A 17797-nucleotide genomic window follows, 5' to 3' on the forward strand; every position below is an offset into this window, starting at 1 on the left:
ATTTTTATGAACACAGATTCAAATAAATGACACACTATCGCTATCAGCTGGTAACTTATGCGTAAATGTTTGCGAGATAAGTCGATCGATTTTTTCCAAATTGATTCCGAAACGGTTGTTGAATCTGATTTGAAATCACAATGAGTCCCGAAACTACTTTCAAATGATTTAACAGGGTATATTTCTATAAACAGACCTCCAATACTAGGTTCATAAAAGTTTAGAATTTCTTCACAAAAGTAATTGATTACTTGCTTTGCCATGGACTAATATCAAGTTTATATGACGCTTCCTCGTATCATATTTCGAAAAACCACTGAAAGGGGTATATTCCTACAATAAAAACATGTTAGCATAACTTGAGACAGTTTTTATATTTGAACCGTTCCAAGAAATGTTAGTACTTATAAGTTAGTATATGAGCTCCGGAATAATTTGAGTTACTGCTACACTAACAATGGAATGAAAGATTGAAGAAATGATTGAACAATAATTGAATTCGAACTACTCAATATAACGACAAACAACTCTGATAATGGTGATATATATAACTAAAAAATAGCAGTAAACAAAACGAAAATAACAAAACTAATAACACCATAGCAACTTGAAGTAAAGTTGCCAGTTTAGAACATTTTCGTTTGCTCTCCTTTGTCAAAGCTGAATGGAAGAATACGCTAGGCTAACTTGTTAATTCGCTGAACCAAACATTAGCGGTTCGTTTGTATGAGACTTATGTCGTTTTCGTTTTTAAATTGCACTACACTGGTGTAGCGAAAGCTGCACTAAAACCGTTCGTTTTTACCAATTGCACTACACCAGTGCTACACTTTTTCTGCACCGATACCACTGGTGTAGTACTCATCAAAAGTTTGGTGTAGCTCTGTGCAATGAAATCATTTATTGTAGTCAATGGTTACTGTTTATGTTTTCGTCATTTTTGTTCGTTTATTCATGCCTCGGTGTAGCACTGCACCGGTGTAGTGCAAATTAAAAACGAAAACGCCATTAGAGGTATTATTATTTGTATTTGGTGCATCCATTATCATCTTTTGTATTCATTGTGGGAACCTTTGAATTGTTTCATTTTTAATATAAATAAGCTCGGTTGTGTATTACATAAAACTCTGTATTATTTTTTTGTCGGGAATCAATGTCTCTATAGCTCACAAAAATAACATCAAACGTTTATACTACTTCGTTCATTCACGATGTTTTGTAATCTTAGACCTGGTGAGGCGTAATTGACGTCGTGCTCAATATTTGTTTGTCCATAGACAAACTGCAATGACAAATAACGTTTTCTGAACTAAGCAAAACGGAAACGTTGAAATATTCACGCATTTAAGTCCAGATTTTTCAATGTTTGATTTAAGTCCAGATTTTTCAATAGTTTTTTCTATTGAACTTTTCAAACGACGTCTTCATGTTATCGAAAACAAATGTTGCCAAACATATGATGTAGTGTAACAGAGGTATTTTGGCCACTTCATATATTTTGGCCCACCTAACAAACTTTATCGATTTCATCGGATTTTATCGATGTTAAGTAACTCATTTTGCATCAATTTGAAGCTAATCACATTAAATTACCTATTGCAGAAGGGTTTTTAAATATATTACAATATTTGGTGGATATTTTTATAAAGTGGGCCAAAATAAAATCAATCCTAAAGTGGGCCAAAATACCTCTGTTACCCTACTATTTCGAATGTTGATTTCTGATTACCATTGCACTTCAAACGCTATACACATGTAACAAAAATAACAGGCGTTTCACTTTTCCACATACCGAAGGTAAGTATAATCCAATTTGTATAGCAGGGAAATATTACACTTGGTCGGAATTATTCCTGGCTTGTACTAACACCACATAAAAACAGTTGAATCACAATGTTATTACATCATATACCTTCAAAACAGTGACATTTGTGGCCTGTAATTGCCCCCGATCACCCAGTTCCAGATAAACTCGGTGTCCGTTGTAAACTCCACATATTTCGTTACTCCGAAATACTTTCGGTAATCCTTCGACTTGTACTAGAACCAGTAAGACGCACAACAAGATATAGTTCAACTTTAAAAGAACCCGATGTTCTAAAACCGAGTTAATCATTGTCGCGCCTGACACGGAACGTTTACGTTTTGCGTATTTGGATTATCTCGCCGATATTAGAACCCGCTTATTGGTACTAATTAATGACTAATTAGGTTCTACCCCAATCCAAAATTTTTGTGTTATCTTCGATTCTTCTCAATATGGACATCGGGAAGGTTTTCGCTTTTCTGTTCACGTCCGCTCGAGTACCGCAGTAATACTGAACTCAATCTACCCGTTCGTCCTCGCAGGTAAACTCTGGTAGAATCCTTACAAGTAACCGTTGGTATATCCACAACGTCCACATGTTTCAGCTTATTCCGAAGCGGCATGCGAACAAAGCATTTGCTTTCCGAAGCAAACACCCGCGGGACTAATTTTATGTCACAAATGGCGCCGTGAATTCTGTGTAGAAGTATGATAGTTTCTACTTGGTGTTTCTCTTTGGAAACAGAGAACTGCATTAGTACTGCAAGACATTCTACTTGAAGTCCACTTTGTCCTGGAAGCGATGAATAATGAAAAGCAAAAAAAATCAGAAAGATAGCGTTTAGTGATTCAGAATGTGTGGCAGTTCATCCATTTTTAAATACTGAATATCAGTTATACCTGATTATATCGAACAGAGAGAGATAGAGAGAGAGTTGATAAATAACTAAAGATAGTATCGTTCTTATGAGTTCTACGATGTAATTTGTATTTTCATTAACAACAGTATTTCACCAGTCAAATTGTGTATAAATGATGGTTTGCCATACATAATCATATTTTCCCCTCTAACTAATCGGTTACTAAGTTCGAAGTTATCATCATCAGATACGGTTAAGAGACTTAATTAAATAGCAACTTTTCCTTTGCAATTGATTTTGATCTGTACCACAGGTGCTGGGGTCCACTAGGAGATTGACAGTCTTTCTTCAAACAGGACCAGTAAAGGTGCTAAAAATTAGATCCACTGGGTTTTTGCTTCCATACCATGAAAATTGACAATTGCAGGGCTTTCTTTTTCCCTTTATCAGTTTTCAGATTTATTTTTCAGCTCATCAAAACAAAACACTTTTTTTTCAGTTCGGTTTTACATCTCATCCAAGTCAGTCGATAAAACAAAACCGCTTACGTTCGGGACAGAAGAAACCAAGTACAGTATTGTGTTGTGAACAATAGACCTCGAAATGAGTGAACCAAACAAACAAAAGCTACCGCCGACACGAAAGAATACAATTGTTGTTGACTTCAGGCAGTGCAAAATTCGACATCAGTACATCCAGTTTTATAAAGAGTTGGAAGCAATTCAATTCGCAAAAGACAATAACAATGTGCACTATGTGGAGCACGAGAACATTAAGTACAACATTCCAGTATATATGGATGATAGTGCTATAGAAGTGCGTGTGCATGATCTTCACTCAAGCGTCACCGATTCATATATTCGCAAAACTATGTCCCAATACGGAGAGATTCTCTCTATCGAAAAAGAAAAGTGGAAGAATTTTTTCCCCGGTATTCTAAATAGCGTACGTTTATTACGCATACACTTGAAGAAGCCTATACCTTCTTATGTGATTTTCGGTCAAGATACAAGAATTCCATGCAAATCGCTTGTTACCTATGACAATCAGATGGCCACACGTCAATATTGCCAAAAAGCTGTTCACTACGGTAAGCCATGTAGACAACTATACCAAAGGACAACGGTGCTTCCTTCACACCAACCCCAAGCAACCCCAGTACACCTGTGACAGCCGCCAACAACAATGAAGCATCCTCTTCAACGAAACCATCAGTATCCTCTGTAGAACAAAGTACACCGGCTGCAGTTAACAACGTACCCTCCAACTAACCAGCAATTGCAACCAATATACAACAAGGTGCATCTACAGCAACTAGCAACGAAAAGAAGACGGAAATCGACAACAATACCATCGATGCGGCAATGGATGACGAAACGAACCACGAACGAAGTGCCCCTCAATCCTCGCAGGAGGGAAATGGAAGCTCCTCTCCCCCTAGAAAAGGTTGACAACGAGATCCAACTCAAAAAAATCTATTTAAAAAATCGGCTCAATCGGCCACGTAAAGCTTGTACGCAAATAGGCCTGAATAAAAAATATCTTTCAAATAAATAAAAATCACTTTTTTATTATAAATAATAATTCAATGAAAATAATAAACAATTAAGACGCGCCTGAACTTTTGTCTAGTGTCTTCCAATGTTTTGCTATAATCTATAGGGGAGACTAGGGCTAAGCCGGACTCTTCTGGGAAATTGAAAAAAGCATTCATTACAATTAGGTTTTTACCCAAGTTATCTATACAGTTTTGTAGAATCAAAGCTACAATTCCCAATTTGAGATTTGTAAAAATATGCATTATTATACAAAAAAATGCTTTGAAGTGAACACAAAAACCAAAATTTCAAAAACTGTGGGGCTACTAATTAACCCCAAGGGAGAAACCGGACACTTCTTGGAAATTGAAAAAAAAACACCCATTACACCAGTGTTTATACAATTTACCTAAACAGTTGTCCAGCTTCCACTATCGTCTATCACCTACGATTGCCGATTTGTGACTTGGTGAAACATGCATTAGTTTTGGTACCAAGTTACGATTACAACCAAAAATCCGCGAAGCTAAACCGGACTATAAAGTTTCACACCGAAAATGAAGAACGAATACAGTAGGGCCCCAAATCTTAAGATAACTTAATGAGCGCAAAAGAAATGGAACCGTGTTCGAATGGGTTATCTGTTGGTTTAGACCTAGCGTGTTACATAATCCTTTTCGCTGGGAATATAGGTATTATCTCAAAACATCACGCCCTGCAGTACCAAAAAATTGATGCTAAAATTGACTTTAGAGTCTGTATTGAAGATTATTTGATTGACGTTTTACTTAAATTTATAGTGAATCTAGTTTTAATAAGTGGTAAGAAGTAGAATAGAAATACAGATATCAATATTTGGGTATGTTTCAGGAATCCGTTAAGAATTCGAAAATTATGTGTCCGGTTGAGCTCCTCTTTTTTGCCAGATTCAGCTACGCATAGACAATTTATTGTGAAGATGCAATCAGTGCTAATAAGTCATTTTCATTGGCTCAAAATAGACTAAAATGACGTAAATAAATGTCATTCTCAGATACGCTTGCAAATTATGAGACCGAGATCCATGTCCAATAAACGACAAAAGCAGAACAGTAATGTCAAACTTGTGTTCTTTCTTTCATTTGCCCTTTCAGTCATTTTCAGTGAAAATCGTATGTTGTGCAGTGCCGATATTCAACCGAAGTTTTGAGAATGGATAATGACAGAAAAGGATTTACAATAATCTTTACCTGTTGGTACTCGAATCTGAAGTAGTTTAGATTTCCAAAGAGGTTCAGGGGTGTGATTCGATCAATTTACCATATTTTAGATACTCTTTATAGCCAAACGTCATAGATTTACCGATGTATTGGTGAAAGAATGAGAGTTGAAATTCTACTGATTCACCGAGTCACGTTAGCAATTACTCTCTTTTGTTTGAATGACACGCGAAAATACTTCGTCTCTTTTTGTCTGTTTTGGATGCGGTCATTTACGGTTGGGACAGTAAAAAAACGAATATGAGGTTGTTGAATTGGATTATTTCATGACAATTTTATGCTCTGGACGCAATAAAAATTTTATTGTTCGTGTAATCGATCGCACTCAATGATCACTGGATTCAGCACATAAAAAGCATTAAAAAGACCGGAATTACAATGCCTAGAAATCAAATATGCCCAAAACATCATGAAATTCCAATCGTAGTGTACGTTTTCACACTTTTTGCCATGAATTCAGTCTTCTGAAAGCGCGCTTACAAAATCAATCAATGCAATTAGTTTACACGAAAAAACTGTGAATCAAGACTTTCCGGGATTTCAGTATCAGATATTGTCCAATATCTATCAATATGAATTCTATTCCGGAGTTTTATTAGCCATTACCCAAGTAACCAAAAGTTCAGATAAAAAGGAATGATTCGGCTCAAGCAGTTTCGAATAGCTTAAAGTAATAGCTTTCTCAGTAGTTATAAAAACCCAGGTCGCGCAGGAGTCATCTAAAATGAATTGGCTAAGTCATCTAGAAAGTAAGAATTCCAAAAGAAATTCAGCACCTATACCTATGATTATTAGGGTGCCGGAAATTGATATCTCTAATTTTCTAAATCGGTAGTGCATAATTGCTTTTAGCACATCAAAAAAGTCCCAATGTGAAATTTGAGCTCATTCGGACCTAGGTAAGTTCTTTCATCTCGCTTATAAACTTTGAAGATTTTTTAGGGATTTGTTTAAAGATGCTAAGTATTTTAGTAACTACAACGGAAAATGGGAGCTCGTCGACTTTCTGAAAGTTGTAGTTGCTAAATGATATAAAAAAGCAACAACTTTTAGAAAGTCGGCGAGCTCCCATTTTCCGTGCAACCCATTGGCACTCTAATGTTTATGAAAATCGATCCAGCCGTATCTAAGAAACATGAGTTAAATTCATTGGTTAAGAAAAAGATTGTTAATTTTATTGAGGTAACTTAAAACTCCATCTTCTTATCGCTAACGAGTATCGCTTTTCCTTTGAACGTTTGCTCCAGTTTACGTAGGAATTCCTCGAAAATAACCGTACCTCGCAACATGCTGGTCTTTTTGTAATCCTTGATGCGCGACCGTTCTTCCTCGCCATCCGCTTTGATACTCTCATCGAAGGCATCCACCTCATTCAACAAACCCCTATAAACACAACATACAATATTTTACAAATGTTCAGATTTACAGTGATAGCAAAAGTATAACTCACGTAATTGTTGGCACCTTCGTTGGATCAAACTTGTCGGCTACGTTTGGATTGAACGGAACACAAACTTTACCGGTCTTCGGGTGGACGCAGAATGGCGACTTCAACAAATGGTTTATTCCTTTGCTGACATTTATATCAATTCGTGGGTAAGTGAAGGCAAGTTGCGTTTCTTCGATTATGTACTTGAGCTTTCTCGTTTTATTTTTACCTGACACTCGAAGAGATTCGAACAATGCTACATATGCTTTCCAAATCGCTTTCGAATCTCCTTGATGCTGTTTAAGTTTTTTGTCCAGTTCCAATCGTATACCTTCATCTTGCACCATGGCTAGTAACTTCCTTAGCCCATCTGGCGTAGCAAACATATTTTGATCTACGAGGCAGACTTCTTCGAATAGCGGTGCAATCAATTTGTGTGCTCTTTTGACGGCATGATGCATTCTTTCTCCCAAGATAACTCTAGTGACCGATCCTTCTCCTCCACTAATCAATATGTGCAGGTATTCTGCGACTGCCGCTCTACCATTCGAATCCAGATGTCTTGCTGTTTTATCACACACCCAACAATGAATTCCTCGACGTCCACTGAAAACCCACAGCATATGTTCAAAGCCGAAATCTTCCCGAAGAGCGGCATCAATGATCTTACACGCAATTGTCATAAATTTCCAGCATTTTTGACATACGTTAGCCTCACTACAGCAAGTTCTAATTTCATCGTAATCGGTCATATCGATGTCAAAAACCAACTCTCGCTGTATTGGTTTCATCGTTAAACTAGCTCGATGATCCTTCGGTCGGACATTGTACACGGCTCCAATATCAATTTTACACGGGTTATTTGTACATATTTCCTTTTCCAGATCAGTCTGGCTCTCAAACGATTGGTATCGTAAATAAATATCATTCTCCAACGTGAAAGAAAATTCTCGATTTGCAAAGATGGATGTCTCCGCTGAAATGGTCCAGTTAGGGTTACATGTTTAATTTATAAAAATAATACAGCCACTTACATAAACCGTAGGACATCCAACGATAGAACAGATGGTGAGGAAACAGTCGCTTGTAGTAAATCGGGAGAATATCTTGAAGAATGTTTGGATTAAAAGCATCGACCGACTTTTTGCTAGTTTCAGTATTTTCTGACATTTCGTTGGTCACACTTTCTGCTAAATTTTGTTCGTATTTAAAATTCGAGAACGAAACGAATGCGAATTTTCATACACTATTTCTACCAGGCCAAGAAAGTTGAGTCGTTTCGCGCCACAATGATAGTAAACAAGTAGAACGAATTATATCGATCATCATTCGGTCGATATTTTTGACAGCAGTTTCTGCACATCAATAAAATCTCTGTGAACGTGTTCCTCGTCTGATCTCATCAGAGTGGCCATTTATGCAGATATATCGGAGTTTTACAGATTTTAAAACGCACATACAGATTTCATACAGAATGCAGATTTTATCCAGATTTCCTAAATTCATTAAAGATATGTACAAATTTCACAACAAAAATAAAAGAATTTTCGTCTAAGCTTGCTTTGGCATCAGTGACGAGATATTTGTTTTGCAATCAATCGGCGAATTGAGAATTTATTTAAAAATCTTGAATTCTAGCTGACATTTGAAGATGCACGTAAAGCGCTGAAATCCCAAGTCAAATGAATGAAACATCATTTTAAAAATGTGAAGAATTGACACTTTGTTTCGGTGGTTCCAATTGTTGATGATTAATTAAATTTCTTCGTTGGAGAGTGAGTTGATGGCTGATCACTCATTAGAAAACACATTCTAAAACCATAAAATATTATAGTAATACTCTCAACATCAGTTCATTATAAAATTTTCGATATAATAATTATCACAGATGAATACAGATTTTAGATCATGGTAAAACAAAAAATTTTTGCCCTTTCACGATTTGTATACTTCTATGTTCCTTGTCTGAATTGCGAGACTCAGCCTGATTTTCGAAGGAGAGAATAAGCTGCATGTAATATTATCATTGTATTTATTACACCTAGCTAAGATAAGCCTCACAATTAACTTCTTGCTCATACTTCAATGTACTTTTTACTTACTTTAGTCATGCTGAAAATAATATTCTACTGCTAAATTACGATCGGCAGAGATGCCAGGTGAAATTTTCAAATATCTTTAGGCAGGGTTGAAAAAGTCTCTAAACTCGAAAGACAAGTCTGCGTACTTCAAGTTCTGTATTAAGAATGATGCACAGAACTGATTTAGCGAGCAAAAAAAAAGAACGCTGCGATTTTAAAAGTCTGTAAATTTTGACGAATGTCGAAGAAAAACGTAATTTTAAAACTCTGCAAGTCGGCAACTCCTGCAGCTTATTTCTCGTTTGATTTTTCAAGAGAAGATGGGAACAAGTGACAGTTTTCTTTGTTCACTTTCTTTTCTATAAATTATCAAGCGGTTTCCACGTTTATCACTCAACTCTTTGTATAAAATGATACTTGCTTTCGAACAGATTTTTAAAGTACAAAAAATCCGTCTCTTTTTATTTTAGAAATCTGCAAATTTATAGACAAATCTATAGACCTGGATTCTCTGCGTATTGGTTAATATGATGTCAGATTGATTGGTGTAGATATATTAAGGCCATCGTCATCGACATCGACAATCGACGAGAACATCTACAAAGTCAAAGAATGGATGACCGCAAACCACAAATTGACTATTAGAAAGATGACATAGGTGTTATAACACGTTAGCGAGAAGCAATTCGCCGAAAAAGACCTGACTTGTGGGCAAACAACTCGTGTTATCCGTGAGTATTTGGCTAAAAACGAAACGAATACCACTCAGCAACCACCGAATTCACCTGATTTGACTCCCTGTGACTTGGTACATAAATACCAGGCTCACAGATTTCGACAAGGATTCGAAAGCGTTCACATACTAACAATAAGTCTCTAAAACATTCAGTTTGCTAGTAAAAGCACAGTAACAATGTATTTCCAACAGGGCGCTCGAAAGTGCCGAGACCTCACGATGACCGTGTCGATCGTTGGATCGTTTTTTGCTCACAATTTTTTTTGAATAAATGTTTTTTGTGCTGATCTTTTTCTTTTTTCAAAAAAGTTACTGGCAACTCTGTATCAAGCACAGATTTTTGTCAAAAAAGACCTGACATCCTTGCCCAGCAGGAACAGATATTGGTCTGCTGTCAAGCACAAAACATCCAACTTGCAGTGTTGTGATCGTCATTTTATCGAAAAAAAATTTATCTACATCATAGTGCTGAGAAAAATACTGCGAAATTATGAAAACATATTGAACCTGACGAAAGTTATGAGAATAAGTGATGTTGTGAGGATACTATTAAATGTGAAAAATATTGAAGATCAATTCCATTGAGAAGCCAGTGGAATTAATAAATATTTCCACCTAAGAAAAGTGACGGCTGCGTTGCTGATAATAGGACGCTGGTAACATGTACTGTCTGCAATGTCTGATTCCAGTGCTCCTGATTCCAAAGCCGACAAACCCTGCTCTAATGCAGACGCATGTTATGTTCATTGTGCTGTATTTGATCGGATTCTTTCTGGAACGGAAGCCATGCACCATCTGCAGTTTAGTGTTCATAGCAGCTGTTTTTCTGATCTGCAACAGCGGTGTCGGAAACTGTCTGTTTTGGAGTAACTGCGAAGGTCATACCTGCGACAACGGCTAGAACCTGTGGCGATCAAGTGGGTAGGTCTGTGGTTTGTACTTCTTCAAGCAAACTTCTATGCGTGTACTTCTTTCAGCTTTTAAATTGTTTTCACTGTTGTGACAATTTCATATTAGTCAGCGTTACTTGGTAAACATTTGTCCGGGGGTTTAATATTTATAACACGAATCGATGACACTTCTGTAAATTCAGCAAACATTCAACAATAAACTTTCAAAATAGAAGGTTGCAATTAGGCCAGCACTTACCAATACGAAAACAATTCAATGGTGCGAGGCGTCGAATGCTGCCTTATTGCATTGACCTTAACTTGAAAATTACTCTCGAAATGAAGTGGTCAAGAAGAGGTGCAGACGTCACAAGTGATCGGCATGTGTTTTGCGTATTCCGCATTTGATCCAGAAAAAGGAAGATCTATAGCTAGTGCTCATAGGTATTTATTTCATAGTTGCTAGGTAACTCAGTTGAGCTCGGCAACGTTTGAAATCAATGACGATCGTTATCCTCGGTAAACAACTTTGTTTGTTCCAGGCAACTTTTCTTGTTTTTATCTTCTTTACCTCGGTGACCTCGTTTCACTTGAGATAACGACAGTCGATGGTTTATCAACGTTATTTTTCGAAATCGGTAAATAAAAGCTCGAGAAAAAAATGACAAAATTGACCACCAAAATTTCATATTAAGTCGAATATTTTACAAACTGCAAAAAGACTTAACACTGGCTCCAACTTTGTTACATACTTTCATCCACTTTTTTTCTCAAAATCCTTGTCGTTTTGAAACCTTTAATGTTTACCGGAGTTTTCGCTCGAATTTGCCCAGAAATGTTCAATTCGTTCTGGCGACTTTGTCTCTTTCGGCACAAAATCAATATTGATGGTTTCGTACCAATCCTTCACCGGTTCGAAAAGTTCAGATTGCGCATGAAGTAAGCTTTCACTTCTTTGCTTAGCATTCGCTGTCAGCTTGCCACTGAATCGCCTGGGTATCCTTGAACGATTTTACCACACGGGACACGATCGAATTAGCGATTTACCCGTGAGACTGGATTGGATTTATCACGACTGCTCCTATTTTTTTTGTCGAATCACGCTTTACTTGGGAGCCATCACGATAACCACATGACAAATTGTGACGAAATTCTGCGCATGTAAACATTTCTAAACTTGTTTTATCGAACATTTCATATTACCTTATGTCTTTTGTCTAAACATGTTATTTTTTCTTTTCTTCCAGGAGACCCCTAAACAAGTTTTCTTTTATTTTAAAATTGTTTGAATACATGTAATAGATTTAAGTTTTATAAAAATAAAGATCCACAACGTAACTATTGTAAAAAAATGATCTGTTGAATGACTCAACCAAAGTGTGTATTCTAGTTTTCTTGTACGATGCAACGATGCAAAGGAGAAATCATGACACAAGAGGAATCACTAGTTTGGCCATCTGTGGAAAAAGTAAGTTCGTTAGCGGATTTGTTAGTGAACAATGAAACAAATCGTGCAAAAAAAAAAAAAGAACAAGTCACTGAATCGGAATGAATGCTTTTGAAACAATGCTACGTTTCCTAACTAAAACTCTAATCACTCGAAACGGCGGGTGCGGTGATAAGCGGACTGGATTGGATTCGATTTCGGATTTCGGAGCAAGCGTCGAGGAAAACGTTAGTACTATTCTCGGTAAAACGAACCCTTTCAAAAGCAATGTACATATAATTGAACATAATCTTGAAATATTTATTTTTGTATTACCTTTCAACCTTAGGTTAGCGTGTTAACGTTTTAAAATGCCTGTATCGTGCTACATAATCAAGAAGATTTCAAAAAAACTGTAATATAAATTAGTTACTAAACGCATCACAACATGTTTTCATTAGAACTTTAAAAAGAAAAATTGAGTGCATAATTTCAATAATCTACCTCGAAATTCTTGATAATGTATTAAATACCTGAACTGATTTTTTCCTCATATTCCGAATGCATTATTTAGCCATGAACCAACTCACGTTCGCTATTTGCTTTTCATCAAATCTGTTCTAACTGATTGTTAATTTATAGCTTTCGGAAGTGAGGATGCTGATAATTGGTAGAATCACTTCTTGCCGTATCAATGGGAAGCTGTCCTTACTGACCGTTGCGTGACTGTGCATAATATCAACAGAACCAACATTCTGATTATAACCTGTCGAAGTTTTCATTAGTTAATTAATTTCAGCTAATTTACGTATTTTTTATGAAGCTGTTATGCGTAGAACAGTGGAACAGACCACGTGGAATACGTTTTTATACGTTGTTTACAAAAGTTATCGTTCTGTTTTTGTCTTTGTCATACAGAAAAGCTATGCAATCACTATGAAAACCGACTTTACAACCGAGACTCGGCGAGCCGAATGTCATACACCTACCGTTCGATTCAGCTCGACTAACAGAGCAAATATCTGTGTTTGTATGCATGCGTGCGTCACAAATTATTACAGAAGTTACGGGATGATATGCACCAAAAAAGGAAAAAAAATAATGTCCTTCAATTTTCTCAAAGACTGCTGAACCGATTTGCACAAACTTAGATTCAAATAAAAGTCTTACGGTTTCTTGCAATGTTTCTAAATTTCATAAGAATTCTATTTCCGGTTCTGGAATTACGGGATGATATGCACCAAAATATAGAAAATAATTCCCATCACTTTTCTTGAAGATGCCTCAACCGATTTTTACCATCTTTTATCCAACCGAGATGTCTTCAGATAGCATAAGAATATCCCTATGTTTATTCAGATCCAACTTCCTGTTCCGAAGATGGTTACAGGTGTTTAAAGTAAAATTGTCAATTTTAAGAGTATTATTTCCATGAATAACCATGTGATGAGTAGCGAATTCTTTAAATTGGATATTGAATTTTTCTAGTTTCAGATCAAGAAAATCTATGGCCAAATAAACTCATATCAGATTTTCATAAAATTGAATTCAAATTAACAGGATTGATAGTCCCATAAAAATATCTCAGTCCGACTTCCGATTCTAGCATTACAAGATGATAAGTTTTCAAAATTCCAAATCGTCAAAGAAAATCGTGAAATATCTTCTAAGTTGTTCTAAAAATTGTTCCAATTTAAAGATCATGTTAGTGTATGGTCATACGAACTATTTATGGTTATACTGGGCCCGTCATTTGAATCGAAGGTGAAGACAGTTTCGGAACTCTTTTAACTTGAGCTTAAAACTGTTTCAAGTTCATGTTATCTGATAGTCGAATGATCCGAACTTCACTATGCACGACGCGAACCCGATCCGTATCCGACTCGAACCCAAAAAAAATCGAGTATTCGGATTTCGATACCCGAAATTCGACTAAAGTTTTGAACTCGAACCCGATCCGTCGTGTCAACCCGATCGAAATTGAACTCGATCGGGTTCGAAACTTGAACTCGAATCCGACCCGACCCGAACCCAACAAAACATATTTTTTTCTGAACCCGCACCCGACCGATACCCGTCGAGTTCGGATTCGGGTCGGGTTTCGGGTATAAAAAAAAAAGAAAAAAGTCCCGGGCCTCTCACAGAAAAGACGTGAATTGTTTCGAACCGTGTATATTTTTGTTGAGAACAAGCCTCTGGATGGTCCAATACCAATTTTCGTGACAATTTATCAACTAGTGTTTGAATAACAGCTGATCGTGTCAGACGAGTTCTAGTTTTCATCAAGCTACATAGCTTGTAGACAAGTTTCGTTACCTGATAAAACAGCAACGGTGAAATTGAATGATTTGCGGTATATTTCCCGTATTCTCCAGACCTGGCCCTCAGCGACTATTATTTATTTCCAAACCTGAAAAGGTTTCTTCTGGGAAAGACATTTTCGTCGAATGCTGGGGTCATTGCAGAAACGGAAGCCTATTTTGAAGGTCTTGACTTTCAAAGGGCATCAGAATGTTGGAGGACCGATGGGTCAAGTGTATCGCTCTAGATTATCGACTTTTCCCCTATTAGGCCTGTGACTTCTCATTCCATTAGGTGTATTATGTTTAGACGATGGAATTGGATTCGCTTCGGTTAACATGCTATTGAATTTCATTCAGATCCGACTTCCGGTTCCGGAGTTATATGTGAAATATTGAAAATATAAAGATGTGAAAACTAGAGAAAAATTGTGCACTCAATTTTCTCTAAAACGGCTCAACCGATTTTCACAAACTAAAGTTCAAATGAAAGGTCTTATAGTTTCCTAAACATTTCTAGAACATTTTATCTAGATTCCGGTTCCGGAACTAAAGCGTGCTAAATGGAAAATTTCGTACTACTAGTGTGTGATATTGATAAAAGACGGTGCTGCGGTTGATAAAAGTTTTAACTATTTTATGATAAGTGCGACCGGAAGAATTGGAAATGGTGATTAAAATCTGCAAAAGGAGCTCACTCAGTTTTGTTCAAGATGGCCAAATTGATTTTCACATACTTATAGTTTCAAAGGATAAGGTCTTACCATGTCATTGATATTTTATCAAATTTTCAGCATGATACCTGTACATTTGTAAAAGTTACGCTGTATTGAGTACATCTGCGATTGTGCGTGTCCTCGATTTTGTCAAAATGGAATTGAATTAGCAATAACGAGTTTGCATTAAATTTTGTGTTGGTTCGACGACATGGCAAATGTTAGAAGAGTGTTTCAGTAACGATACTCTGAAGAAAACAGTCGTTTATCAGTGACACGAACGTTTCAGAAGTGGCCGTGAGTCTGTGAATGATGATGAGCAAAGCGGTAGGCTAGCGACAACGAAAACCGACGAAAGCATCAATAAAATTAAAGAATGGATGATAGTAGACCGCAAATTGACTATTAGAGGGATGGTAGAGGAGATGGAGCGAAGAACACGTGAATTTTGCACCACGATAACACACCGTCACACAATGCCATCGTAATCTGTGACTTACTTACTTAAGGCTCCTGCGCATCCCGAGTGGTGCAAAGGGCCGACTTGAAAGATCTCCATCCTGGGCGATTGCCCGTCGTCGCCTTAACCTGTTATCAGGTTAGATTTCGGTCGGCTTCTTTTATTTCTTTATAGAGGCTACGCCGCCATGAGCCTCTGGGTCTGCCTCTGCTGCGATGTCCTGCTGGGTTCCAGTCTAATGCTTGTCTGCAGATTTCGTTTCCGCTCCTTCGTAAGGTGTGGCCGACCCAGCCCCACTTTCGTTCCCGAATTTCAGTTGCTATCGGCTTCTGGTGGCACCAGCGATGGAGCTCAGTGTTTGAGATCCAGTTATGGGGCCACCAGGCTCGAATTATGTTCCGCAGGCACCTATTGATGAACACCTGCAGCCGTTGAGTGTTCTCCACTGATACACACCATGTTCCACTAGCGTGTAGCAGCACAGATATGACATTAGAGTTAAATATTCGGATTTTGGTGCGTTCACTTATCTGCCTGTTTTTCCCGATGTTTCTTAAACTCGCAAAGGCAGCCCTTGCCTTCTTGATCCTTGCACCTATGTCAATCTTGGTACCGCCGTGTGACGCCATTTGGCTGCCAAGATATTGGAAGCTTTCAACATTCTCCACTGATTACCCTGCTAATGTAAAGGTGGAAGGGGTCACCGTGTTCACATCCAACGATTTAGTTTTGTTGACATTGATTGCTAAGCCTGCCGATGAGGAGCGTTCGGCAAGGACGTCAAGCTTACTCTGCATGTCAGAGCGCCGTTGAGCTAGGTGTGCAACGTCATCAGCCAATTCGAGGTCATTCAGGTGCTCCATAGTTATGGGATGCCATAGCAGCCCACGGTTTGGTTCACGGTCAATCGCACCTACCAGGATCTTGTCGATTACGATGAGGAACAGTAGCGGTAATCTGTGAGCATTTGGCTAAAAAACGAATCAAATACCATTCAGCAACCACTGAATTCACCTGATTTGACTCCATGCCACTTTTTCTCAAGCGGTGAAATTATGAAAAAATCGCACATGGCTCTGATGGTCATACCGCAGAGAACAGAAATCCAAGTAGAGATTTCAATTCGTATAAGAAATTTAACGGTTGTTTTAAAAAGCAATCACCAAGTAGCAATTCTCTTATAGAGGCGCTTCGAGCAGCCCAGTAATCCCTTAAGGAGCCTTGCGTTATAGCTTTCATACAATTATAATTCTTGCGTGCAAAGTCGTGTGCAACGGTGATTTTAACGGATTTTTACTTGTATGCTTACTGCTTAACTTTTTTAAAAAAGTTTGTACTAGCTTGGATGTCTGTTCTCTGTGGCCGAATACCGAATACTGAATACAAAAAATGTTTCGAGGATTGGAACAAGCGCTGGCATAAGTGTGTGGCAGTTTATGGGATGTACTTCGAGTGGGACAATATCGATTTTGATGAATTTTTAATTTTCTGAATGAATTTCGGAAACTTTTTGATCAAGGTAGTAGTGTTAAAATCATGAATAATTAAGTTCGCAATAAGCTATTGAACAGCTCTGCACGGACGAGTCGAATACGAAACGTGAATAATAGTGAATTTTAAATCATGAATTAAATCGAATCCTTTACCCACGAATTTTACGAAGTACGTCATTAAAACATCAATCTTCATTTTTTATCGAACATTTTTATTAAATTTGTTCAAAATCATAAAATTTGGGTGGATTGGAACCAATCCAATTGTACGTTATTTTCAAGTTTACTTTAAAAACTTTTTAAACAATATATCTTTTGTTTCATCACTACTTCACTATCGTTACTTAGGAAACCTTTCAGTGTATACATTATCGAACAATTTATAGTTCAAATTTTTATTTGCTGACATTTGTTTTTGTGGCATTAATGTGTGCATTTTTCGAGTGTTTTCGGAATTTTTATTTTCTTTGTTTTTCTTTTGTATTATTTACACGTTTTCTAAAGAAAGGCATCATCTCATTCGATTCCATTGTTTTAGTTCATTCTTTTGATAAAATTAGTGCCGTCACATAATACTTTCCAATATCTTTTGTTACCGAACGCGGCTGCTCTTGAACCATTTTTTCACATATTTTTTACAATCACATGAGCTAACGTGCGATAATGTTTTTGAAGAACATCAGCACGTTTCGGTTTTTTACCGGCAAACCCTAAACCGATCGTGGTTGGACGTCTAAAAAAAGATAAGAATTAGGCACGTCTAAGAAATGCAAAAAAAAAACCAGTTAGACTATTCAATGCT

The 17797-nt window shown here is 37.2% G+C and overlaps 4 protein-coding genes across 10 annotated transcripts in view; 1 reads left to right on the top strand and 3 right to left on the bottom strand.

Moving 5' to 3' along the window:
* The window catches only part of LOC131437553 (uncharacterized), a 29152-nt gene extending 26818 nt beyond the window's left edge, over window positions 1-2334 (bottom strand). For all 3 annotated transcript variants that reach the window (XM_058606973.1, XM_058606974.1, XM_058606972.1), the window contains exon 1: window positions 1913-2334. In XM_058606973.1, coding sequence (XP_058462956.1) covers window positions 1913-2116 — 204 coding nt within the window. In that variant the 5' untranslated portion in view covers window positions 2117-2334. The remainder of the gene's footprint in view (window positions 1-1912) is intronic.
* Window positions 2335-6604: 4270 nt separating this feature from the next.
* On the bottom strand, window positions 6605-8227 carry LOC131437555 (DNA primase small subunit). The gene is made up of 3 exons (XM_058606977.1): window positions 7928-8227; window positions 6915-7869; window positions 6605-6847 (listed from the first exon to the last, which is right to left on the bottom strand). Exons 1-3 carry the CDS (start codon window positions 8061-8063, stop codon window positions 6652-6654), a joined length of 1287 nt encoding a protein of 428 aa, XP_058462960.1. The 5' UTR covers window positions 8064-8227; the 3' UTR covers window positions 6605-6651.
* Window positions 8228-10071: 1844 nt separating this feature from the next.
* On the top strand, window positions 10072-12467 carry LOC131437557 (bladder cancer-associated protein). 5 transcript variants are annotated; one of them, XR_009230784.1, is made up of 3 exons: window positions 10072-10635; window positions 11848-11934; window positions 11991-12467. XR_009230784.1 is itself a non-coding variant. In XM_058606979.1 (2 exons), exon 1 carries the CDS (start codon window positions 10372-10374, stop codon window positions 10609-10611), a length of 240 nt encoding a protein of 79 aa, XP_058462962.1. In that variant the 5' UTR covers window positions 10072-10371; the 3' UTR covers window positions 10612-10635; window positions 11848-12467. The 5 variants fall into 5 exon arrangements, 2 of the variants coding, with proteins under 2 accessions (XP_058462962.1, XP_058462961.1); XR_009230782.1 differs by having other exon boundaries at window positions 10074-10631; window positions 11848-12290; window positions 12376-12467; XR_009230783.1 differs by having other exon boundaries at window positions 10074-10631.
* Window positions 12468-17186: 4719 nt separating this feature from the next.
* LOC131434574 (putative mediator of RNA polymerase II transcription subunit 12) overlaps window positions 17187-17797 on the bottom strand; it is a 64703-nt gene continuing 64092 nt past the window's right edge. The window contains exon 6 of the mRNA XM_058601411.1: window positions 17187-17728. Within this exon, the coding sequence (XP_058457394.1) occupies window positions 17706-17728 (23 nt within the window). The 3' untranslated portion in view covers window positions 17187-17705. The remainder of the gene's footprint in view (window positions 17729-17797) is intronic.

This window comes from Malaya genurostris, chromosome 3 (genome assembly GCF_030247185.1).
Source record: "Malaya genurostris strain Urasoe2022 chromosome 3, Malgen_1.1, whole genome shotgun sequence".
NCBI classification, from domain to species: domain Eukaryota; kingdom Metazoa; phylum Arthropoda; class Insecta; order Diptera; family Culicidae; genus Malaya; species Malaya genurostris.

What these genes read in the sequence shown, in the direction of transcription:
- LOC131437555 (XM_058606977.1), bottom strand. Translation starts at nt 8,063, where the DNA reads ATGTCAGAAAATACTGAAACTAGCAAAAAGTCGGTCGATGCTTTTAAT. An exon ending in TTGGATGTCCTACGGTTTAT is followed by an intron (nt 7,870 to 7,927) that starts GTAAGTGGCTGT and finishes GGACCATTTCAG; the next exon opens with CGGAGACATCCATCTTTGCA. An exon ending in ACGAAGGTGCCAACAATTAC is followed by an intron (nt 6,848 to 6,914) that starts GTGAGTTATACT and finishes TTGTGTTTATAG; the next exon opens with GGGTTTGTTGAATGAGGTGG.
- LOC131437557 (XM_058606979.1), top strand. Translation starts at nt 10,372, where the DNA reads ATGTACTGTCTGCAATGTCTGATTCCAGTGCTCCTGATTCCAAAGCCG.